The sequence below is a fragment of the Bufo gargarizans genome, chromosome 9, assembly GCF_014858855.1.
Source record: "Bufo gargarizans isolate SCDJY-AF-19 chromosome 9, ASM1485885v1, whole genome shotgun sequence".
Taxonomy (NCBI): Eukaryota; Metazoa; Chordata; class Amphibia; order Anura; family Bufonidae; genus Bufo; species Bufo gargarizans.
Genome location: NC_058088.1, coordinates 3,851,321 through 3,878,590, shown reverse-complemented (window position 1 = coordinate 3,878,590; position 27,270 = coordinate 3,851,321). Strand labels below are relative to the sequence as shown.

At 45.1% G+C, this 27,270-nt stretch overlaps 1 protein-coding gene across 1 annotated transcript; it reads right to left on the bottom strand.

Moving 5' to 3' along the window:
• Positions 1-1,780: 1,780 nt before the first annotated feature.
• On the bottom strand, positions 1,781-16,228 carry PSMD8 (proteasome 26S subunit, non-ATPase 8). Its single transcript, XM_044305524.1, has 7 exons — positions 16,060-16,228; positions 13,038-13,110; positions 11,155-11,257; positions 8,768-8,933; positions 8,586-8,686; positions 5,859-5,970; positions 1,781-2,364 (listed from the first exon to the last, which is right to left on the bottom strand). Exons 1-7 carry the CDS (start codon positions 16,186-16,188, stop codon positions 2,227-2,229), a joined length of 822 nt encoding a protein of 273 aa, XP_044161459.1. The 5' UTR covers positions 16,189-16,228; the 3' UTR covers positions 1,781-2,226.
• Between the last annotated feature and the right edge of the window lie 11,042 nt (positions 16,229-27,270).

The following is a 27,270-nucleotide window of genomic DNA, read 5'->3' as shown; positions in this document are numbered from 1 at the left end:
GCACCTCTACAACAGTGCTCAGCAACCTCCGGCACTGCAGGTGTTGTGAAACTACATCTCTCATCATGCACACTTGCTTGGTTGTTCTCTAAACTCACACAGAATTGAAAGGAGCATGCTGGGAGTTGTAGTCTCATATCAGCCGGAGTGCCAAAGGTTGCTGATCCCCTGGTCTACAAGATAAAAAGGCATGAATGAGCGCCCCCAACAGTGGATGCTTGCAGTTCTCCAGCGTCAAAAGCTGCATTGCAGGGCGGGGGCGGTCAACCCCTTTAGTGATTAGTTAGCTAAACATGCTGTAATACAATGTCTGAAGTGAACCGATCAGATCTGCATTACTGGAAGCTATTGCATTTATGGGACACTTTTTAATAACAAGTCAAAATGTCTGAAAAGATCAGATTTTACTTTTAATCACAGTTTAAATACAAAGGTCGGTTAGACAAATATTACTTTTCCAGGTCCAATTAAGTACAGACCTACGGTGTCAAGGCTATAGTGTAAAGATGGGCAACATGAGGCTCTCCAGTTGTTGCATGCCCAGACTACCTACAGCTATCAACCTACAGCAGGGCATGGTGGGAGTTGTAGTTTTACAATAGCTGGAGAGCCGCAGGTTGGCCATCCCTTATATAGTCTATCCCTCCTTATTAGCCATAACCCAAAAAAATCCCCATTTTGAACTGCTGGCACAGCTTCTGTATTGATCAGACAGAGGCAGAAACCAATGCAAGTCATAGAAGCACTTCTTAAGGGTTGCTCTGGGCCCTATACGTATATCAGGCAAGAAGAACTAAGAGCCAATGGTGGATTTCATGCCCAGTGAGTAGTGCAGGTCTTATGTGCTGTAGATTCGATCATCTACACGGCCCCTGTTCATATACCCTCGTAGGCCACAGATATCATAGAGCTTGGGGGTGTCCTTTTGTGACCACCACTATTAGATCAGTATGTGCTGTGTAAAGCTGTGAGCCTAGCGGAGCTTCCCTTATTGATATCAGCTGATCCCATGGACAGCTATTGGGAAGGGGGGAGTCCAGATGTGAAAAACCCTTTTAACTTCCGTTATCTTAGGCTACTTTCACACTCGCGTTTTGTGCGGATCCGTCATGGACAGATCCGTTCAGAACGGATCAGTTTGTATTATCTTTAACATAGCCAACGTCTTAAACACCATTGAAAGTCAATGGAGGACGGATCCGTTTTCTATTGTGCCAGATTGTTTCAGTGAAAACGGATCCGTCCCCATTGACTTACATCGTGTGTCAGGACGGATCCGTTTGGCTCAGTTTCTTTAGACGGACACCAAACCGCCTCCAAAGCCAAATGGTGACTGAACGGAGGCAAACTGATGCATTCTGAGCGGATCCTTTTCCATTCAGAATGCATTAGAATGCAAACTGATCAGTTTTGGACGGCTTGTGAGAGCCCTGAACAGGTCTCAAACGGAAAGCCAAAACGCCAGTGTGAAAGTAGACTTAAAGGTGTTGTCCTCTATTTTATGAAAATTGTTTACGAGCAGGAAATAGTTTAAAATTAAAAAGTTAAAAAAAAACACAACCATTCTACAAATATCCCTGCTTGAGTGCCACAGCAATGATGTCACGCACGTCATTCACATGACTGTTGCAAATAAGCCTCCACGGTACATTTAAGCATCACAGTTCGGGCCAGTGACTGGCTGCAGCAGTCACATGAATGATATAAGTGACGGCAGCACTGCATGACTGCAGGAGCAGCTGGGGATTTAACAGGTACTTTTTAGATTATTTCCTGCTCGTAGCCTAGTTTCTTACAATCATGGACAAGCCCTTTAAAGAGGACCAGTCACCTGCTCAAATTTTTAAATCTCTGCGCCTCCCTTAATCAGTGTGGACAGTGTCAGAGGGGTGAAGGTCGCTCCCCCTTGCACAGCTGCAGGTGTATACTGGGCCCTGGTTTTTCGGGAGGGAGGAGGGGGCTCTGGAGCGGCACCGATCGAGGGCCCTTTAAACGTTTAAGAAGGTGGAAGGTCCTTTTTAATATAGTCATAAAAAAATAAAAAAGCTTGTTATAGAGGTGTAAACCTGCCCAGTAAATGGTATAATTTAATAATATACCTTCCTACAAAATATCCTGTACCCCCAATCTATAAAATAATGTGATACAAATGAGGATGGCGAGTGAACAGGCAGACCAGAAAAAGAGAACACAAGTGGGAAGTTGGCTGGAACGACTTCCCGTCCTTTATACGATCATTTCCAGTTGGCGGGCGTACTCAATCACTTGCTTGGCTAATTCTGTGGAAGGAATTGTGGCCTCCTCCGGATTCTGCTGCTGGCTGCTGAAACTGTAGTAGTTATTTGGGCCCAATACCCAACCGCGCTGCGGAAACAACAAAAAGAAGAGAGTGATTTACAGTTTCTCACCTTTTACGAGTTTGATTAACCCTCAGGTTAGTGAAAAATGATGCAATATATTAGAGCAACTTTCAGAATAATGTAAAGTTACAACCTCTCCAGAACATCTTCTCATGATCTGAGCTGGACATGCCGACACAGCACCAGGTAAACCCTGGATAATTGAAGGTTCGGTGCTTGTTGCATGCAGAATATTTCATATTTAATACATTCTTAGGCCTCTTGCACACAGCCGTTGTTCGGCCGTTTAGTGCACAGGGGGCAGCAAAAAAAGCTGATGTTTGGGGGCTGCAATATGGGCATGGCCAGCACAGCACACAATTTTATGAGGAATGAATGTTCTTTGACGGGTTCTTCAGCAAACTAAGCTGTAGAAACCAGTGTCAGGCAGCTGCTGCCAAGGCCAATAAGATAATGGGTTGCATCAAAAGGGGCATAGATGCCCGTGATGAGAACTAGTCAGACCACACATGGAGTACTGTGTACAGTTCTGGGCTCCTGTGAACAAAGCAGACATAGAGCAGGAGAGGGTCCAGAGGAGGGCAACTAAAGTAATAACTGGAAGGGGGGGGGACTACAGTACCCTGAAAGTTTATCAGCATTAGGGTTATTCACTTTAGAAAAAAGATGACTGAGGGGAGATCTAATAACTATGTATAAATATATCAGGGGTCAGTACAGAGATCTCTCCCATCATCTATTTATCCCCAGGACTGTGACTATGATGAGGGGACATCCTCTGCGTCTGGAGGAAAGAAGGTTTGTACACAAACATAGAAGAGGATTCTTTACAGTAAGAGCAGTGAGACTATGGAGCTCTCTGCCTGAGGAGGTGGTGATGGTGAGTACAATAAAGGAATTCAAGAGGGGCCTGGATGTATTTCTGGAGTGTAATAATATTACAGGCTATAGCTACTAGAGAGGGGTCGCTGATCCAGGGAGTTATTCTGATTGCCTGATTGGAGTCGGGAAGGAATTTTTTTCCCCTTAAGTGGGGAAAATTGGCTTCTACCTCACAGGTTTTTTTTTTTGTCTTCCTCTGGATCAACTAGTAGGATAACAGGCCGAACAGGATGGACAAATGTCTTTTTTCGGCCTTATGCAGGTCCTTCTAAAAAAATTAGCATATTGTGATAAAGTTCATTATTTTCTGTAATGTACTGATAAACATTAGACTTTCATATATTTTAGATTCATTACACACCAACTGAAGTAGTTCAAGCCTTTTATTGTTTTAATATTGATGATTTCGGCATACAGCTCATGAAAACCCCAAATTCCTATCTCAAAAAATTAGCATATCATGAACAGGTTCTCTAAACGAGCTATTAACCTAATCATCTGAATCAACCAATTAACTCTAAACACCTGCAAAAGATTCCTGAGGCTTTTAAAAACTCCCAGCCTGGTTCATGACTCAAACCCGCAATCATGGGTAAGACTGCCGACCTGACTGCTGTCCAGAAGGCCATCATTGACACCCTCAAGCAAGAGGGTAAGACACAAAGACATTTCTGAACGAATAGGCTGTTCCCAGAGTGCTGTATCAAGGCCCCTCAGTGGGAAGTCTGTGGGAAGGAAAAAGTGTGGCAGAAAACGCTGCACAACGAGAAGAGGTGACCGGACCCTGAGGAAGATTGTGGAGAAGGACCGATTCCAGACCTTGGGGGACCTGCGGAAGCAGTGGACTGAGTCTGGAGTAGAAACATCCAGAGCCACCGTGTACAGGCGTGTGCAGGAAATGGGCTACAGGTGCCGCATTCCCCAGAAACAGCGGCAGAAGCGCCTGACCTGGGCTACAGAGAAGCAGCACTGGACTGTTGCATGTCATTCGGAAATCAAGGCGCCAGGGTCTGGAGGAAGACTGGGGAGAGGGAAATGCCAAAATGCCTGAAGTCCAGTGTCAAGTACCCACAGTCAGTGATGGTCTGGGTGCCATGTCAGCTGCTGGTGTTGGTCCACTGTGTTTTATCAAGGGCAGGGTCAATGCAGCTAGCTATTAGGAGATTTTGGAGCACTTCATGCTTCCATCTGCTGAAAAGCTTTATGGAGATGAAGATGTCATTTTTCAGCACGACCTGGCACCTGCTCACAGCGCCAAAACCACTGGTAAATGGTTTACTGACCATGGTATTACTGTGCTCAATTGGCCTGCCAACTCTCCTGACCTGAACCCCATAGAGAATCTGTGGGATATTGGGAAGAGAAAGTTGAGAGACGCAAGACCCAACACTCTGGATGAGCTTAAGGCCGCTATCGAAGCATCCTGGGCCTCCATAACACCTCAGCAGTGCCGCAGGCTGATTGCCTCCATGCCACGCCGCATTGAAGCAGTCATTTCTGCAAAAGGATTCCCGACCAAGTATTGAGTGCAGAACTGAACATAATTATTTGAAGGTTGACTTTTTTTGTATTAAAAACACTTTTCTTTTATTGGTCGGATGAAATATGCTAATTTTTTTAGATAGGAAATTTGGGGTTTTCATGAGCTGTATGCCAAAATCATCAATATTAAAACAATAAAAGGCTTGAACTACTTCAGTTGTGTGTAATGAATCTAAAATATATGAAAGTCTAATGTTTATCAGTACATTACAGAAAATAATGAACTTTATCACAATATGCAAATTTTTTGAGAAGGACCTGTATACTATGTTACTCTTTCAGCAAAGTTCCCTAGAAACTGCTCTCCTTCTCAACCCCATGCCAAAATCATTCCCAGTATTCCTGCCACTATTACAGAATCCATGATACTTTCCACCTGATTCATAAGACCATAGGCTACTTTCACACTAGAGTTTTAGTTTTCCGGTATTGAGATCCGTCACGGGGGCTCAATACCGGAAAAAACGCTTCAGTTTTGTCCCCATTCATTGTCAAAGGGGACAAAACTGAACAGAACGGAATGCTCCAAAATGCATTCAGTTTAGTTCCGTTCCCATAGCGGAGGGCAAACCACAACATGTAGTTTGCTTTCCGTCCTGGGATGCGGAGCAAGACGGATCCGGCATGACCCCCAATGCAAGTCAATGGGGACGGATCCATTTTCTCTGACGCAATCTGCCACGATAGAAAACAGATCCGTCCCACATTGACTTTCAAAAGGAGTCGATGACGGATCAGTCTTGGCAGAGTTAAAGATAATACAACCGGATCCGTTCATAACGGATGCAGATGGTTGTATTATCAGTAACGGAAGCGTTTTTGCTGAACCCTGCCGGATCCAGTAAAAACGCAGGTGTGAGAGTAGCCTTAGTCACACAGTCAGTGATTGATTAGTGATTTTCATCAGTGACTGAGCCAAAAGCAGGCGCACTTCAAAGACGCAGAACAGGTGCAAATCTTTCCCTTATACATTATGTCTGTGTAGCCTCCACTTGTGGTCTTGGCTCACAATCACTGACTGGTTAGGGCCAAAGGTGGATTTTCCAGAAGATAACTTACAGTTGCCATACTCACCTTCTTTGCATAGTCTGTCATTTTCTTTGGAGTATTGAAGAATAATATCCTGGTGGCTTCGTTAAACAAGATCTTTTCATATGCCTTCTCGATGCAGCCTGCAATCTCATCCCTGCAGAAGGAACATTATTATCTGACTGGCGATTGCTGATCTATGAATATATACAGAGGTCCCTCAAGATACAGTGGCCTCAGGATACAATGGTCTTTTCTGACCCATCGCAAGTTGAAACCAGACTACATACTAGTCCTCAGATTCAGGTCCAACAAATCAACACGGACATTTCTTTAACACTAACTTCAATATGAGTTCCTATTTAAAGGGAAAATATACTTAAAGGGAGTCTGTCAGCAGATTTACCCCTTTTTAACAGTTGCCATACCGCTGTAGCCGCAAAACAGATGATTAACACAGTACCTTTATATGCTTTGGTGGACTTTTAAATATGCCAAAAACGAACTTTGATGAGGGCTCGCAAGTGCCCAGGGCGGAGTCCACCGGGTTGGAGCCCAGGCAGCTCTGCCTCTTCGGCTCTTATCCCCGCCCAGCCTCCTCCTCTGCTCGCCTATCTGTTGTCTCTCCCCCCTCAGCGAGATCCCGCGCCGACGCGATGACTTCCTTGGTCGGGGCATACGCTACTGCGATGCCGTGTCAGCAATGGGCATGGCAGTGCGCATGCCCCGGCCAAGGAAGTTATCGCATAGGCGCGGGATCTCGCTGAGGGGGGAGAGAAAACAGATAGGCGGGCAGAGGAGGCGGCTGGGCGGGGATAAGAGCCGAAGAGGCAGAGCTGCCTGGGCTCCAACCCGGTGGACTCCGCCCTGGGCACTTGCGAGCCCTCATCAAAGTTCGTTTTTGGCATATTTAAAAGTCCACCAAAGCATATAAAGGTACTGTGTTAATCATCTGTTTTGCGGCTACAGCGGTATGGCAACTGTTAAAAAGGGGTAAATCTGCTGACAGACTCCCTTTAAAGGGGTTCTGCACTTTCAAAAGCTGAAGATCTATCCAGAGGATAGATCATCAGTTAAATGATCGGCAGGGGTCCGACACCCGGGACCCCCGCAGATCAGCTGTTAGAGAAGGCAGAGGCGCTCCAGCAGCGCCGCGGCCTTCTCACTGTTTACCGCTGGCCCACTGACGTCACGACTAGTATCAACTAGTGTGGGCACGGCTAAGCTCCATTCAAGTGAACAGAGCTTAGCCCCGCCCACGCTAGTTGGTACTAGTCGTGACATCAGTGGGCCGGCGGTAAACAGTGAGAAGGCCGCGGCGCTGCTGGAGCGTCGCTGCCTTCTCAAACAGCTGATCTGCGGGGGTCCTGGGTGTCGGACCCCCGCCGATCAGAAGCTGATGATCTATCCAGAGAATAGATCAGCAGTTAAATGAAAGTGCAGAACCCCTTTAATATGATTCTGATTATATCAGATACATGGAAGAAGATTAAACTGGTAAAGTCTGTGATATTAACTTGAGATCAGATAGGAGCTGGGCACTGAACCCGCACCCGTCTCCACCATTTTCAGTGCCCACAAAATCAGAAGTGTGACGTGCTGTCACCACTGCTGGCAACTCGGGGGCCTCATTGGTGATGTGTTAGTGACAGGACGTGACTCCTGGGCCTCAGTGGTCACACGCTGCTCCTACACAAGTCAGCGCTGAGGCAGGAAGTAAACAGGGACCAAAAAAAGATCGAGGTTGAACGGAGCTGGAAGTTGGAGAGAAATAACACACACAGTACTACAATTCATTAAGGTTACTTTCACATCTGCATTTTTCTTTCTGGTTTTGAGATCCGGAACGGTCAATGGGGACAAAACTGAACAAACCGGAACGGACTGCACCAGAATTCATTCTGTTCCCATGCCCACAGCATTTGTGTGCGGCATGGGATACTGATTAAGGCGGATCCAATATTTCGGACACGAAAAAACACACAAATCCGACGCCATTGACTTACAATAGTTTTAGTGCTGGATCCAGCTTGATCATTTTGGAGATAATAAAAACCAGATCCGCTCTGAACGGATGCAGACTGTTGTATTATTGACCGGATGGGTTTTTGTTGATCTGTTCAGCAGTCTGAACTACATTGGTTGGTATTAATATGCCTCACTATGTATTCCCCTGTATACCATGATTGGTATATTTATTGCTTGCACTAAGCACTTTCATTTTGTTGTATAATATAGTTATGTAATGTGCAGTTGGGAGTTTATCATGTCCTGCAACTACCAGAGGGAAGACATTTTATTTTCTGAACAATAATGGATTTTATTTACATCCATTAATTGCTCAGAATTGCTAATTTCTTATGTTGGCCTGCCACCTGCTGTCCAAAATAAAAATTGCAGCTTTAATGCCCTGGGTCTCTTCAGCGAGACCCAGCGCATTAAAATCAATTACCGGCATCCTCATGATCACGGCATCTAAAAGGCTTTTACGACCGCGATCGGCATTACTGCCGGTCACGGTCATTATCCGCGGGTCTCTGCCGTTTGGAACAGGAGACATGTTTGCCCATCGCCATACATGAACGGCGCTGGTAGCGAAGGGGGTAATGATTTGTAGTACTGTGTATGTTATTTCTTGTTGGTGTGGTAGACTTGCTCAGATAGGCACAGTTTGGACTCTGGTGGAGCCATTTTGTATATTGGTGTAAACATTGTAAATAATGCCAAGACGTAGTAAAAGCTGCCAGAAATAGGACGATGCACAGTACTGACCTGATTGTGTCCAGCAGGATGTCAATAAAGAAGGTGTAACTCTCTGCAGGGATGTTCCCTTTGGCCAAAAACACCTTGTTATAACTGCCCTCCATCAAGTACTAAGAACAGGAAGAAACAGGATATGAGCGTCATGGACAAGCGTTCCCCAGCATCACTCTTAGGTCACCAGTGACACGTACCTGCTCTAGAGACACTGGGTGCTTGATGTATACATTGGCCTGGATGTCCTTGGCAGGTAACCGTTCCAGCTCAGTGTGAAACTCGGCCACTCTGTTCTGTGACAGGAGGAAGAGGAGATTGAGGCCCAGCAGCTGGTGATTGTACGCAGATTCAGGGAGCTCATCCCTGCAAGGAGACACACAAAAGACATGAGAAACAGCCAAACACTGTATTCTTATACACCAGCAAACGGCGCAACACTGAGAAAACCGAAAATAGTAGAAGAAGCACTCCCATCAAATCACAGAGAGAAGCAGAAAAGGAGTTATCTTACAATTCAGGGACAGGTATGAGACATGTCCACATGCTACACAATCCATGTCTATATACCCCATTGTCTCCCAACCTTTTATTTTTGCATTGGGGAGCCTCCAAGAAAATACAATTCTCATCTTAGGATAAAATAAAAATAAAATATATAATTATCCTAAAACCAAGTAATATGCAAAACACTGCAAAATTACCTCCCACTCCCCATATCAGGACCCACCAGAAATGAAACCAAGACTCGTGTCCGAATTCTCCCGGACATGCTTTGCCAGCCCCTTTCCCCTATCCTTAAAAAGTAGCAGAGTTCACACTTCAGTTATTTCTATCAGTTAGGGCTCATGCACACAAACACGTGCTGGCCGGGCCCATGCAATACACAGACCATAGGGCCGCGGTATGCAGATTCAGGACCCATTCAACTGCATACACTACTTTTTTGCGGTGCAGAAGCACGGACCTTCCGGATTGCAGACGAATTCAAGTGAATGGGTCCGCATCCACAATAGGGTGAGCACACGGCCAGTGCCCGTATACTGCAGACCTGTTATTTGCAAGCCGCAATACGGGCACCAGCCAACAACGGTCGTGTGCACGAGTCTTTGTGAGACAAGTGCGGGTCAAAAACACAGAACATGAAATCTTTACATAAGACCTGATCTCTGAGGAGGCTTCACTGCTGGTTTTGGTTCGCTGATGGGGAAAAAACTGACCAAACTACTGAAGTGTGAACTCGGCCTTACCCTGGGTTCACACGCGCGTTTTTATGCGCGTTTTTTGTAATAGTAAACGCGCGTTTGACGCGCGTTTGTGTCATTGACTGCAGTGTCCTATGGCCACAAACGCGCGTCAAAACGCCCCAAAGAAGCTCAAGTACTTGTTTGAGCGTCGGGCGTTTTACAGCGCGTTCGTACGCGCTGTAAAACGCCCAGGTGTGAACCCTTCCCATAGGGAAGCATTGGTTTTCATGTCTGAAGCGTTTTACAGCGCGTTTGAACGCGCTGTAAAACGCTCAGGTGTGAACCCAAGGTTAGGGTAACTGCACTGGTGTGGTCTGGAGCAGTGTCAGTCTCTTCAGTGATCTGGGGCTGTTTCGGCAAGCAGAGGTGAAGCTGAAGCAATAGGATTCCAAGGAAGGTGGGGATGGAAGCAAAGCAAAAGATGCCCATGGGTCTGGACTGCCTGATCCAGACTTCTTTGCACCATGCAGTGTAAGGCCCCTTGCACACGAGTGAGTGTCACGCTCCGGACTCGCAGCGCAGCTCCCGGCCTGACCTCCCAGCACTGACGGGGTCACATAGCATTATATTTATTTATGACGCTATGTAACCCTTAGAGGTCTGGAATGTATTAGAGGACACTGACATAATGCTGCCAGTGTTATCCAATACATTCCAGAACTGTAAGGGTTACATAGCATCATAAATCAATATAATGCTAGGTGACCCAAGCAGTGCTGGGAGGTCAGGTCGGGAGCTGTGCTGCGGACTCGCGTGACACACGCTCGTCTGCAAATGGCCTCAACCAGCACAAAACGGGTCCAGAACCACAGACCGCGCACAGAACGGCTGTTGGGGGTCCACGTAACTACTTAAGGCATATGGATATCTTGTGAGGGGGCGGGGGGAAATTGTGTTCAGACTAGAGAGATGCTCTGGGGGTCTCATCCATTATGTGGCTGTCCGATCTGGCATGTAACGTGACATTTTCCAGCAGTGGAAATGTATGGTCTGGTGAGGCTTCCAGCACAATTAGGAGAGATGGCCCTGCATTATTTAACTGATCGCTGGGCTGCCTTCCATTGATAAAGGGTGATCTTAATGAGAGTATTCACACAAGTATGTCATTTCCCATATTTCTGTCTTTGCTCAAAATAAATGACTTTGGGGGATGAGGGCGCAGTTAACTCCACTGTTTCAATGTGAGTTTGACATATATGCTGTGAGCGCATCTCCACATACATGCCCACGTGCCTACAGACTTCAGTAGTCAAGAGTGTCCTTCTGGAATATGCATGTCTGTGTGTCTATTATATAAAATGTATACAATTGGAGAATTTGAGCAGAGCCAAACAACTTACTTATAGTCAAAATAATAACACTTCAGCTGCGCCATGTATCTCTCAAACGCCGGGATGTCTTTCTTCAGGATGCTCCACTGGGCGCCAATCTCCAAGACGTCTCCTGAACACAGAAAGGATAATGATGAGCAGTGAAGGGATTCCAAATTTTGAGTTTAAAGCTACTATCACATCTGCGTTTTTGTTGGATCCACCAGGGGATCAGCAAAAACGCATCCGGCATATAATACAACCGTCTGCATCGGTTGTATTATCTCCCAAATGAACAAGACGGATCCGGCATTAAATCCATTGTAAGTCAATGGGAGCCGGATCAGGGGGTTTTTGTATCCCAAAAAAACGGATCCGGCACCATTGACTTACATTGTGCTTGATGCCAGATCCATCTTGATCAGTATCCCAATGTCATATTCAAATACGCTGCTTGCCGCGGTTGTGTGCGCTTCATGGGAACACAACGGAACGCATTCTGGTGCACTCTGTACCGTTTTGTCCCCACTGACAATGAATGGGACAAAACTGAAGCGTTTTTCCTCTGCTATTGAGATCCTATGACTGATCTCAATACCGGAAAGGAAAACACAGATGTGAAAGTAGTAGTGCAGTCAGCAGTGCCCCGAACGAAAACTGACAAATCCCATCATAGGTTAATAGGAAACATCAGGATGGTTGGGATCCTTTCGAAAATGGCATAGCTCTGTAATGAATGCAAACCACAGTACTAGTGTGTACAGAGCCCAATAAAAGGTATAAGCTGCAAGACTAAATTATTATTATTAACAGTATATGATGGAAACATGGCAGCTGAAATCTACATATACATCCAAAGACCATATCAGGACACCAGCCGTGTGTACCCCGCATCGGAGCGGACCCACTGACTTCAGTGTTGTGGCCAAAGCCATAGCACGTGTCCTATCTTGTGCGGAGCAGCTGCACAGACCCATGTGCTTCAGAGTCATGCAATGCAACGTGAGGATCGCGGAGCCACTGAAGTTAATGGGTCCGCACCACAATGCAGGGGTGCACACAGTATTTCGCAGACATGCAGGTTGCAGTCCGCAAAACGGACACGCTTCATTGACTGCACCCTTATTACATATACAGAATATCCACGTAGCTGCAGGTCCCAGAAGTGGGGAGAACTAGTGACTCCTCCACTCAGCGACTGGAAATCTTAAATTCTATGCCCCTTCCTTTAGGCTATCACAGTACATGGACCCCTTCTGACCAATCTCAGTCCCTTTAAGGCTTCAGACGTCCGTAGTGCATTGCGGATCCGCAATACACCCGGCCGGCACCCCCATATAAATGCTTATTCTTGTCTGCAATTGCGGATAAGAATAGGACATGCTCTATTTCAGAGCTGCGGACCGGAAGATCGGGGGGGCGCTCCGGAAATGCGGACAGCACATTGTGTGCCATCCGCATCTCTTCCGGCCCCATTGAGAATGAATGGGTCCGCATCCGTTTCGCATAATTGCAGAACGGATGCGGACCCATTCTACTGACGTCTAAATAGTGCCTAAAGGTGTTGGTCTCATCTGGCCATTTAAAGTATATTGAGAGGATGTGCCATAAATGTCCGATAGGTGTATGTGGGCTTTCTCCATTCTCTACTACTTAAAATAGCCGAGCACTGGATCTGCAATTTTTGGATGTCCCAAAGCAGTGGATGAAGGGGTGGCCACACATGTGCAGGGTCTTCTCTATTCACCGTTATGGAGCTTCCCAAAATGCCTGAACTTGGCATTTACAGCGGGGACCCCCCCACCTATCAGGCACTTATGACATAACTTATTGATATTCCATATATGATCGGATGGAACAACCCCTTTATACGGTGGAATATTGTATTGTTTTGCTTTACGCATCATACTTACTAGCTAAAACGAGCTGCTGCTTGGTCAGCCTGGCATCAGTGGTGGGTAAAAAATTCTGCTCCAAAAGCGCCAACTGTAACGAGAGGAACCAGCGCATTACAAGTCACGTTCATCCAGGGAGGAGGCCCCGCTGAATCCAAAAGGCGCTTTGAATGGATACGTTAGATATTACTTCAAATTTTTTTTAGATCTCTGCTTGCTGTTGATCAACAGGAACATTCTTGTTTACCTCTAGAGAGTGAAAACTGGTGCAGACCTAATGCTTCCCACAGTGTTTGCTACAATGTACCCTGTCTAGACAATTTCCTTTGCATGAAGTACACCACTATCGGCACAGCTGGATACAACTCTTCTCGCTGCCGCGGGAAGCGTTTCATCCTCTGGCGATAACTAAGAATATTCACAGACAGCAAGCAGAGAGAGTAAAAATGGTAAAACAGATTAGAAAGCTGTAGGACCGAATACCTCCCATCACACAACTGTATTAGAAACGTCACTGACTTTAGAGGGGGTTCTCCAAAACTCGCTAGCACCCTGGTTCCTGCGCCGAGCTCCCTTCACATCCTACTCTGGTCCCCTCTGGACCACAAGTGTGAGACGTGTGTGTGGACGGCACGTGACTTCTGGTCCAAGGTGACCAGAAGACGGGAGCTTGGCACTGGAATGACCATGACAGGAGAGTCTTTATGAAAAGGGCTTCCCAGTTTTGGAGAACCCCTTGAATGCCACCTTACGCAAAGCACCCTAAAATTAAAGTGCGACCGTCTCGCCAAGATAGGACATCACTTTACGATAGGGGTCTGAATTCTGGGAATGAAGAGGTTGCAACGCTGGTTTAGTGCCGTTCCCCTCTTTTACTTGCACAGCGGCGCCCCAACCACCCGCAGTGCACGGAGCCGCCGCCGCCCCCCTGATCAACAAGCGTCGGCATAAACTGGAGATCACTGGTGTCAGCCATTCTGGCCAAGGTAGGGTCCCAGGTCACTAACCAGCTCCATTACCGGGTCAGGGACTACACGTACCAGCCGCCCCGACCACTGACGGGATGCCAGCAGATGCTGAAACTACAATGCAAAAGAAGTGACAGAAGAGAACATACGATGAGTAATCACAACCAAGACAGGATCCTCAACTGCAGAAAGAGGGGGAACCTCTGACTATTCAGGTTTGAAGGGTTATAGACTAATACAAAAAAAGGGGGTCACCAGTCAGTCATTTACTCCCTTATCCTGCTGTAGATAGGAGATCCAGTTTATACTGGGGACACCCCCTCTATCAGTTAGGGGTCAACAGCAAATTTGGTGCGTTATTCACGCTGCGCACCCCTAAAATACAGAGGGTACTACCAAGATCTTTCCAGAACCATACAAAGCACAACCAGAAGACGACCATCAGCATGAAGAGCTCAGCCTGCTGGTAAATAGCTGAAGTGTGGGGCCACACAAGACAACATTTCAGCAAGTAATGACCCAAAACTAGTCCCACTAGTGTCTGTGCGTAGTGGGCTGCAATACATGAGCTCCAATACAAGACACAACCTGCGTACAAGGGTGGTGCAGGTTTGGAATAAAAAAATAAAATAAAAAAACAGCCATGTTTTCCTAACCCTCTGCAACCCCTTTAACTGAAAGCACTGGTCACTAGAGGAACCACCCGGGAACCTGGAAATAAAAAGGCCGTCACCATGAAAGGCCACCACCCCTGAACCTGGCGCTAAAACCAATGTCCACCCAAAAGCTGGCTGCTATGTCTGCCCTACATCCCAATACCTAGGAAGCCGCACTAAAGCCAATGCCACCCTGAAGACTGGCAGATACGCCTGCCTGATGTCACGGCACCTAGGAACCTGACGCTAAAAATGACGTCACCCCCTGGCAAATATGTCTGCCCCCTGTCCCATTACCTAGGAACTTGGCACTAAAAAAAAGTGCATGGCAGATGTCTCTCCTACATCCCATCACATAGAAAACTGGCATAACAACTAAGTTAGGCCCAAAAACTGTCATACATCCACCCTATGCCCCCACAGCAGGTCACCTAGGAGTCAATGTCACCACAAAACCTGGCGGATACGGCAGACATCCCGCCAACTAAGAACCTGGCGCTAAAAATGGCATCAGTCCCTTATCCTGGCAGGTATGTCGCCCTACACCACGTCACCTAAGAACCTGGCACTAAAATCAATGTCACCCCGAGAACTGGCAGATGCGTCTCCCCTACGAACCAATGACACCCCGAAAGCTGGCATACATATCTGCCCCATGCCCATCACTAAAAACTACAACATCAGTGTACTGCCCTACAGAACATCACCTAAGAAGCTGGCACCAAAACCAATGTCACCCGAAACCTGGCAGATACGCCTGCCTGACGTCCCGGCACCTAGGAACCTGTCGCTAAAAATTACGTCAGCCCCCGAACGCAGAAAATATGTCTGCCCCCTGTCCCAATACGCAGGAACTTGGCACTAAAAAACATGCCACCCCAAAGCCTGGCAGATGTCTCCACTACAAAGGAAACTGGCATAAAAAAAACAGTCACCCCAAAAACGACCCTATGTACCTACAGCAGGTCACCTAGGTACCTGGCACTAAAACCAATGATGCCCCAAAGCCTGGCGGATATGCCAGACGTCCCGCCAACTAAGAATCTGGCGGATATGCCAGACGTCCCGCCAACTAAGAATCTGGCGGATATGCCAGACGTCCCGCCAACTAAGAATCTGGCGGATATGCCAGACGTCCCGCCAACTAAGAACCTGGCGGATATGTGGCCCCACACCACGTCACCTGGGAACTTGGCGCTACATCCAACGTCACCCCTGACCGGGCAGATATATCGCCCTGAGACCCATAGCAGAATACTGGAACCCCAAAATCTGAATTCTCAACACTCTGTTACCCCTCTTATCTAAGACTAGGGGGGGTCATGTCACCCCAAATCCAGACATTGACCCCACTCCACCCTATAGCAGACACCCTGTCAACTCACAAGCCTGCACCCCTCCCCCCCGAAGCGTCACCTTCAGCTTGCCCAGCACATCCCCGCACTTGCTGAGGTTCGGGCTCTTCTTGTTCCACTCGGCCTTCAGCTGCTCGTACATGGCGGCCACTTGTCTCAGACCAGCACCTTCTCCCCCGTTCACCGCCATCACCACAATGAATCGGCAACTGCAAGACAACACATGCCGCACCTCACGTCATCACGTCAGTCTCGAAACGTCACCACGCTACGTCCGCGAAGTCGATGCCGCCATCTTAGAGAAGGTCAAGTGCGGACAAGATTTAAAAAAATATATAAAAACAACAATTAGATGGTCGGATTAACAAATGTTGAAGCTTACAGAAGCCGCAGTGTCAATAGTGAGGCGAAATATTTGAGAATTCCCATTACCCTTACTAAACATGGCGGAAGCGACGCTGCACATAGACATATCCGGGTGTGTATTACAGAGACGGGCCTGGGTATGAGCCGTGTACTAATGGTTATTAATTCACAGTACATAACAATCCATTATAAATAGTCACAAAAAGTCCCCCTATCGAACCACGCCCCTCACATGCTGATAGGACCCCGTCTATGAGTGGGAGGAGCGTACGGTTGCTTGGCGACGTTCCTCAAATCTAGTCTAAAGGTATGGTGGAGCTGTTGGTCATAGCAACCAATCAAATTCCAGCTCACATTTTTACATCCTGTCCTGGGATGCGGAGCAAGACGGATCCGGCATGACCCCAATGCAAGTCAAGGGGGACGGATCCGTTTTCTTTGACGCAGTAGAAAACGGATCCGTCCCCCATTGACGTTCATTGGAGTTCATGAAGGCTCCGTCATGGCTATAGAAGACAAATACAACCGGATCCGTTAAGGACGGCTAGTTTCACACTAGCGGCACGGGACTCCGTCAGACTGTTCCGGTGGGTGAACAATCTGTCGGATCCGTCCTGCCGCTAGTTCACGTGTCCCCCGGACTGCCGCTCCGCTCCATTATAGTCAATAGGGACGGAGTGGCAGTCCGGGGGCACACGCGGCAGGACTTATCCGACAGGCTGTTCACCCGCCGGAACAGCCTGCCGAAGTCTCCTGCTGCAAATGTGAAAGTACCCGTACTTTCACACTAGCGTTTTTCTTTTCCGGTGTTGAGTTCCGTCCTAGGGGCTAAATACCGGGAAAAAAACGCTTCAGTTTTATCCTAATGCATTCTGAATGGAGAGCAATCCGTTCAGGATGCATCAGGACGTCTTCAGTTCAGTCCCTCTTACGTTTTTTGGCCGGAGACAATACCGCAGCATGCTGCATTTTTCTCTCCGGACAAAAATCCTGAACACTTGCCAGAATACCGGATCCAGCATTAATTTCCATTGAAATGTATTAGTGCCGCATTGACGGATCCATTTTTCCGGATGACACCAGAGATACATATCCGGAATTTCAATGCATTTGTCAGACGGATCCGCATCCAGATCCGTCTACAAATGATATCCGTTTGCATACGGATATCATGTCTGTATGATGTCCAAATAAAGAAGCGATTTTAACATGGACCCTACTTGAATCTGAGACCTTCTTCTAAATTACCTGCAGCCTGCGACGGGGTCACTCCCCTAGGGTTTCAGAATCGGGATCATACTAACTGGGAGGTGAGCTGGATTTAAGTTTTTCTCTCCGCATCCAGATCCGTCTACAAATGATATCCGTTTGCATACGGATTTCCGGATCCAGCTGGCAGTTCCGAGGACGGAACTGCCTGCCGGATCCTCACAACACAAGTTTGAAAGTACCCTTACTTTAACTGGATAATGCCGACATCACTGTGTTTATTATCCCTGTACTGTGACATCACTGTGTTTATTATCCCTGTACTGTGACATCACTGTGTTTATTATCTCTGTACTGTGACATCACTGTGTTTATTATCCCTGTACTGTGACATCACTGTGTTTATTATCTCTGTACTGTGACATCACTGTGTTTATTATGCCTGTACTGTGACATCACTGTGTTTATTATCCCTGTACTGTGACATCACTGTGTTTATTATCTCTGTACTGTGACATCACTGTGTTTATTATCTCTGTACTGTGACATCACTGTGTTTATTATCTCTGTACTGTGACATCACTGTGTGTATTATCCCTGTACTGTGACATCACTGTGTTTATTAACCCTGTACTGTGACATCACTGTGTTTATTATCTCTGTACTGTGACATCACTGTGTTTATTATCTCTGTACTGTGACATCACTGTGTTTATTATCTCTCTGTATGTTGACATCACTGTGGTTTATTATCCCTGTACTGTGACATCACTGTGTTTATTATCCCTGTACTGTGACATCACTGTGTTTATTATCCCTGTGCAGTGACATCACTGTGTTTATTATCCCTGTACTGTGACATCACTGTGTTTATTATCCCTGTACTGTGACATCACTGTGTTTATTATCCCTGTACTGTGTACGATCACTGTGTTTATTACCGTACTGTGACATCACTGTGTTATTATCCCTGTACTGTGACATCACTGTGTTTATTATCCCTGTACTGTGACATCACTGTGTTATTATCTCTGTACTGTGACATCACTGTGTTTATTATCCCTGTACTGTGACATCACTGTGTTTATTATCTCTGTACTGTGACATCACTGTGTTTATTATCTCTGTACTGTGACATCACTGTGTTTATTATCCCTGTACTGTGACATCACTGTGTTTATTATCTCTGTACTGTGACATCACTGTGTTTATTATCTCTGTACTGTGACATCACTGTGTTTATTATCCCTGTACTGTGACATCACTGTGTTTATTATCCCTGTACGTGACATCACTGTGTTTATTATCCCTGTACTGTGACATCACTGTGTTTATTATCCCTGTACTGTGACATCACTGTGTTTATTATCCCTGTACTGTGACATCACTGTGTTTATTATCCCTGTGCAGTGACATCACTGTGTTTATTATCCCTGTACTGTGACATCACTGTGTTTATTATCCCTGTACTGTGGACATCACTGTGTTTATTATCCCTGTACTGTGACATCACTGTGTTATTATCCCTGTACTGTGACATCACTGTGTTTATTATCCCTGTACTGTGACATCACTGTGTTTATTATCCCTGTACTGTGACATCACTGTGTTTATTATCCCTGTACTGTGACATCACTGTGTTTATTATCCCTGTACTGTGACATCACTGTGTTTATTATCCCTGTACATGTGACATCACTGTGTTTATTATCCCTGTACTGTGACATCACTGTGTTATTATCCCTGTGCATGTGACATCACTGTGTTTATTATCTCTGTACTGTGACATCACTGTGTTTATTATCCCTGTACTGTGACATCACTGTGTTTATTATCTCTGTACTGTGACATCACTGTGTTATTATCCTGTACTGTGACATCACTGTGTTTATTATCTCTGTACTGTGACATCACTGTGTTTATTATCCCTGTGCAGTGACATCACTGTGTTTATTATCCCTGTACTGTGACATCACTGTGTTTATTATCCCTGTACTGGACATCACTGTGTTTATTATCCCTGTGCAGTGACATCACTGTGTTTATTATCCCTTACTGTGACATCACTGTGTTTATTATCCCTGTACTGTGACATCACTGTGTTTATTATCCCTGTACTGTGACATCACTGTGTTTATTATCCCTGTACTGTGACATCACTGTGTTTATTATCCCTGTACTGTGACATCACTGTGTTTATTATCCCTGTGCAGTGACATCACTGTGTTATTATCCCTGTACTGTGACATCACTGTGTTTATTATCCCTGTACTGTGACATCACTGTGTTTATTATCCCTGTACTAGTGACATCACTGTGTTTATTATCCCTGTACTGTGACATCACTGTGTTTATTATCCCTGTACTGTGACATCACTGTGTTTATTATCCCTGTACTGTGACATCACTGTGTTTATTATCCCTGTACTGTGACATCACTGTGTTATTATCTCCTGTACTGTGACATCACTGTGTTTATTATCCCTGTACTGTGACATCACTGTGTTTATTATCCCTGTACTGTGACATCACTGTGTTATTATCCCTGTACTGTGACATCACTGTGTTTATTATCCTGTACTGTGACATCACTGTGTTTATTATCTCTGTACTGTGACATCACTGTGTTTATTATCTCTGTACTGTGACATCACTGTGTTTATTATCTCTGTACTGTGACATCACTGTGTTTATTATCCCTGTACTGTGACATCACTGTGTTTATTATCCCTGTACTGTGACATCACTGTGTTTATTATCCCTGTACTGTGACATCACTGTGTTTATTATCCCTGTACTGTGACATCACTGTGTTTATTATCCCTGTACTGTGACATCACTGTGTTTATTATCCCTGTACTAGTGACATCACTGTGTTTATTATCCCTGTACTGTGACATCACTGTGTTATTATCCCTGTACTGTGACATCACTGTGTTTATTATCCCTGTACTGTGACATCACTGTGTTATTATCCCTGTACTGTGACATCACTGTGTTTATTATCCCTGTGCAGTGACATCACTGTGTTTATTATCCCTGTACTGTGACATCACTGTGTTTTATCCCTGTACTGTGACATCACTGTGTTTATTATCCCTGTACTGTGACATCACTGTGTTTATTATCCCTGTACTGTGACATCACTGTGTTTATTATCCCTGTACTGTGACATCACTGTGTTTATTATCCCTGTACTGTGACATCACTGTGTTTATTATCCCTGTACTGTGACATCACTGTGTTTATTATCCCTGTACTGTGACATCACTGTGTTTATTATCCCTGTACTGTGACATCACTGTGTTTATTATCTCTGTACTGTGACATCACTGTGTTTATTATCCCTGTACTGTGACATCACTGTGTTTATTATCCCTGTACTGTGACATCACTGTGTTTATTATCCTGTACTGTGACATCACTGTGTTATTATCCCTGTACTGTGACATCACTGTGTTTATTATCTCTGTACTGTGACATCACTGTGTTTATTATCCCTGTACTGTGACATCACTGTGTTTATTATCTCTGTACTGTGACATCACTGTGTTTATTATCCCTGTACTGTGACATCACTGTGTTTATTATCCCTGTACTGTGACATCACTGTGTTTATTATCCCTGTACTGTGACATCACTGTGTTTATTATCCCTGTACTGGTGACATCACTGTGTTGATTATCCTACTGTGACTCACTGTGTTATTATCCTGTACGGACATCACTGTGTTATTATCTCTGTACTGTGACATCACTGTGTTTATTATCTCTTGGTACGTGACATCAACTGTGTTTATTATCCTGTACTGTGACATCGCTGTGTTTATTATCTCTGTACTGTGACATCACTGTGTTTATTATCCTGTGACTGTGACATCACTGTGTTTATTATCCCTGTACTGTGACATCACTGTGTTTATTATCTCTGTGACTGTGACATCACTGTGTTTATTATCCTGTACTGTGACATCACTGTGTTTATTATCCTGTACTGTGACATCACTGTGTTTTATTATCCTGTACTGTGACATCACTGTGTTTATTATCCCTGTACTGTGACATCACTGGTTTATTATCCCTTGTACTGGGACATCACTGTGTTATTATCCCTGTACTGTGACATCACTGTGTTTATTAATCCTGTACTGTGACATCACTGTGTTTATTATCCCTGTACTGTGACATCACTGTGTTTATTATCTCTGTACGTGACATCACTGTGTTTATTACTGTGGACATCACTGTGTTTATTATCCCTGTACTGTGACCATCACTGTGTTTATTATCCCTGTGCAGTGACATCACTGTGTTTATTATCCCTGTACTGTGACATCACTGTGTTTATTATCCCTGTACTGTGACATCACTGTGTTATTATCCCTGTACTGTGACATCACTGTGATTTATTATCTCTGTACTGTGACATCACTGTGTTTATTATCTCTGTACTGTGACATCACTGTGTTTATTATCTCTGTACTGTGACATCGACTGTGTTTATTATCTCTGTACTGTGACATCACTGTGTTTATTATCCTGTACTGTGACATCACTGGTTTATTATCTCTGTACTGTGACATCACTGTGTTTATTATCTCTGTACTGTGACATCACTGTGTTTATTATCTCTGTACTGTGACATCACTGTGTTTATTATCTCTGTACTGTGGACATCACTGTGTTATTATCCTGTACTGTGACATCACTGTGTTTATTATCCCTGTACTGTGACATCACTGTGTTTATTATCTCCTGTACTGTGACATCACTGTGTTATTATCCCTGTATTATCTCTGTACTGTGACATCAGCTGTGTTATTATCCCTGTACTGTGACATCACTGTGTTTATTATCCCTGTACTGTGACATCACTGTGTTTATTATCTCTGTACTGTGACATCACTGTGTTATTATCTCTGTACTGTGACATCACTGTGTTTATTATCCCTGTACTGTGACATCACTGTGTTTATTATCCCTGTACTGTGACATCACTGTGTTTATTATCCCTGTACTGTGACATCACTGTGTTTATTATCTCTGTACTGTGACATCACTGTGTTTATTATACCTGTACTGTGACATCACTGTGTTTATTATCCCTGTACTGTGACATCACTGTGTTTATTATCCCTGTACTGTGACATCACTGTGTTTATTATCTCTGTACTGTGACATCACTGTGTTTATTATCTCTGTACTGTGACATCACTGTGTTTATTATCCCTGTACTGTGACATCACTGTGTTTATTATCCCTGTACTGTGACATCACTGTGTTTATTATCCCTGTACTGTGACATCACTGTGTTATTATCCCTGTACTGTGACATCACTGTGATTATTATCCCTGTACTGTGACATCACTGTGTTTATTATCCCTGTACTGTGACATCACTGTGTTTATTATCCCTGTACTGTGACATCACTGTGTTATTATCTCTGTACGTGACATCACTGTGTTATTATCTCTTACTTGACTCCGTGTTTGATTATCCTGTACTGTACATCACTGTGTTTATATCCCTGTACTGTGACATCACTGTGTTTTATTATCTCTGTACGTGACATCACTGTGTTTATTATCTCTGTACTGTGACATCACTGTTGTTTATTATCCTCTGTACTGTGACATCACTTGTTTATTATCCCTGTACTGTGACATCACTGTGTTTATTATCCCTGTACTGTGACACACTGTGTTTATTATCCCTGTACTGTGACATCACTGTGTTTATTATCTCTGTACTGTGAATCACTGTGTTTATTATCTCTGTACTGTGACATCACTGTGGTTATTATCTCTGTACTGTGACATCACTGTATTATTATCTCTGTACTGTGACATCACGTGTTTATTATCTCTGTACTGTGACATCCTGTGTTTAATTATCTCCTTGTACTGTGACATCACTGTGTTTATTATCTCTGTACTGTGACATCACTGTGTTTATTATCCCTGTACTGTGACATCACTGTGTTTATTATCCCTGTACTGTGACATCACTGTATTTATTATCTCTGTACTGTGACATAACTGTGTTTATTATCTCTGTACTGTGACATCACTGTGTTTATTATCTCTGTACTGTGACATCACTGTTTATTATCTCTGTACTGTGACATAACTGTGTTTATTATCTCTGTACTGTGACATCACTGTGTTTATTATCTCTGTACTGTGACATCACTGTGATTATTATCTCTGTACTGTGACATCACTGTGTTTATTATCCCTGTACTGTGACATCACTGTGTTTATTATCCCTGTACTGTGACATCACTGTATTTATTATCTCTGTACTGTGACATCACTGTGTTTATTATCCCTGTACTGTGACATCACTGTGTTTATTATCCCTGTACTGTGACATCACTGTGTTTATTATCCCTGTACCGTGACATCACTGTGTTTATTATCTCTGGACTGGAAGCAGTTCCACCATCATACATCGCCAGGGGCGTAACTAGAAGTGACTGGGCCCCACAGCAAATTTTTGTATGGGCCCCCCCTTCCCCCAGAAAACTACTGATCGTTAAACAAAAACAAGCCCTCACATAGACCGAAATATAGAAAAGTAATTTTTAAAGTAATTAAACCAAATAAAAACCATACAAGTTTAGTATCGTATTGAGCCGCAGAATAAAGACGGCATTTTTAGTGAACGCTGTGATGTGAAAACCTCAAAAATCTTGGCGGAATTGTGTGTGTTTTTTTTTTGTTGTTTTTTTAACCCACAAATATATTTTTTTCCTGCTTTCTGATACAAGACATGGTAAACTAATTGGCGGCATTTAAAAAATGCATCTTGTCCCACACAAAATAAGCCCTCATATAACTGTGAATGGAAAAATAAAAAGGTTATGGCTAATGTACAAATGAAAATGGGGCCGGTCTTTAAGGGGTAAAAGGTATCAAACTACAATGATTTATATTGCTTGCTCTTTTTGAGAGCATCAGGGTTTTTGCGCATTTTACATACACAGCTCTGCTACATGCGCACACACACAGCTCTGGGTGCCACATTATATATCACTGTGTTGCACATTTTACATACACAGCTCCGCTGTGCACATTATACATTCCTCTGTCTCATACAGCTCTGCTACATACACCACACACACTACTGTTCTGGATTCACACTATACACCTATCTTTGCTGCATTATACACATGAAGCACCCTCAGCTCTGCTACATGCACCCCACACACAGCTGCTCTGGGTAGGCAGACATACACCACACACACTACTGTTCTGGATTCACACTATACACCTATCTTTGTCTGCATTATACACATGAAGCACCCTCAGCTCTGCTACATGCACCCCACACACAGCTGCTCTGGGTAGGCAGACACACACAGCTCTGCTACATACACCACACACACTACTGTTCTGGATTCACACTATACACCTATCTTTGTCTGCATTATACACATGAAGCACCCTCAGCTCTGCTACATGCACCCCACACATACAGCTGCTCTGGGTAGGCAGACACACACAGCTATGCTACAAGCTCGCTGTACATCTTGTTTGCAGATTTGACTAAATCTGCAATGTGTGAATGAGGCCATACACATCATCCCTGCATTAACCCCTAAGTACCCGGAATTGTAAGTGCTAGGGTGCTAACCTCATGTGTTCAACAGTTCAAGCCAAAGTCAGGAGCAGATGAGGATCATAAAGGCGCTACCAGTCCACAGCCTGGCTCCTCCCACCCACATGACCGGTCACATGGTCATGACATCATCAAAGGTCCTGTAGCTTAGAAGGATCTACATTGAGCTGCAGGGCGCAGAGCCACTATGTCTGGTATACTGGGAAATGGGGGTGCAGAGCTGAGGCATCCCCATATGTTTAGCTCTGCAGGGATAGACAGGGCACGCTGCCGGGGGCCGGGCCCCTTGTCAGCCCGGGCCCCGAAGCAGCCGCTTCCCCTGCTTCCCTGGTAGTTACGCCACTGTACATCGCTATATTTATTACTCCTGTTCTATGAAGGTAAATTTCAAAAAATGAATGATAAATATGAGGTAAGTAGCAGAAGCACCCCTCCCCTTTAACAGGGAACTGCACAGTCCCCCATTCCTTAACACTGACCCCCCCCCCCCCGTGCCCCGCCACTTTTAAATGGGACCTCCACAGCAGCCCGCCGCTTTAACAGTGAGTTTCACAGCACCCCACTCCCTTGACAGTGACCTCCTCAGGGGCCCGTCCCCTTAAAAGTGACCTCCACAGTACCCTGCTGCCTTACCAGTGACATCCACAGCATTTTCCCCTTTAATAGTGGTCCCTGACCCCTTAACAGTGACCTCCACAGCGCCCTGCCCCTTTAATGCTAGGGCTACATGACGACATGTGTCGCGCAACATTTTGTCTCAAAATCTTTATAATGATAGTCTGTGGTGTCGCACTGCGACGTGTGACATGCTGCAACACAACATCCAAGATGGATTTTTTTGCGACTGTTGCGTCGCAGTCGCAGCTTGTCACATGTCGCAGTGCGACACCCTAGACTATCATTATAAATATTGTCGCGCAACACATGTAGCAGTGTAGTTGTGCCCTATGTGTCGTGCGACTTATTTCTGTCCTGTAGCCCTAGCCTAAAGCTGACCTACAGCAGTGAAATAAAATGGCTGGGTAGTTATGAAAACCTCGAGTAAAACTGTGTGTATGTGGAGACTAAGGGCCTGCCAGCTTCTATTGGCTGATAAGGGACATGTGACCGTGTGTATGGCAGTTGGGATATGAAGAGAAAGGTTGTCAGGCTTCTATTGGCTAATGCAGGTCATTTTCTTTTTAATATCTCAGGAACGGTACGTCCTAGAGAGCTGTGACCCCCACAAGATGTATTTCCTGGTAGTAAGGGATGTGTATACCAAGTTTCGTTGAAATCGATGGTTGCGTTTTTGAGTGATCGCATGAGCTGAACTCAAAGATCTTAAACATTATCTACATACACAAAAGACCCATTACTCTCAAATGTTGTTCACAAATCTGTCTGAATCTGTGTTAGTGAGCGCTTCTCCTTTGTCGAGATAATCCACCCCCCCCCTCACAGGTGTGGCAAAACAAGGTGCTGATTAGACAGCATGAATATTGCAGAGGTGAGCCTTAGACTGCCCACAATAAAATGCCACTCTGAAATGTGCACAGTTTTGCCTTACTGGGGCAGGGGTCAGAAAACCAGTAAGTATCTGGTGTGGCCACCATTTTCCTCACGCAGTGCAACACATCTCCGTCACATAGAGTTGATCAGGTTGTGGATTGTGGCCTGTGGAATGGTGGTCCACTCCTCTTCAATACCTGTGCGAAGTTGCAGAATATTGGCAGGAACTGGAACACGCTGTCGTATTTGCCGATCCAGAGCATCCCAAACATGCTCAATGGGTGACATGTCCGGTGAGTATGCTGGCCATGCAAGAACTGGGATGTTTTCAGCCTCCAGGAATTGTGTTCAGATCCTTGCAATATGGGGCCGTGCATTATCATGCTGCCACATGAGGTGATGGTCGTGGATGAACGGCACAACAATGGGACTCGTCACAGTATCTCTGTGCATTCAAAATGTCATCAATAAAATGCACCTGTGTTCGTTGTCCATAACATACGCCTGCCCATACCATAACCCCACCGCCACCATGGGCCACTCGATCCACAACGTTGACGTCAGCAAACCGCCAACCCACACA

Excerpts from the sequence above, each read along its gene's own strand:
- PSMD8 (XM_044305524.1), bottom strand. The coding sequence starts at position 16,188 with ATGGCGGTGAACGGGGGAGAAGGTGCTGGTCTGAGACAAGTGGCCGCC. Across the intron at positions 13,111-16,059 it reads ATGTGCTGGGCAAGCTGAAG|TTGGCGCTTTTGGAGCAGAA; the intron begins GTGACGCTTCGG and ends CTCTCGTTACAG. Across the intron at positions 8,934-11,154 it reads TGTTATTATTTTGACTATAA|GGATGAGCTCCCTGAATCTG; the intron begins GTAAGTTGTTTG and ends GTCTCCTTGCAG.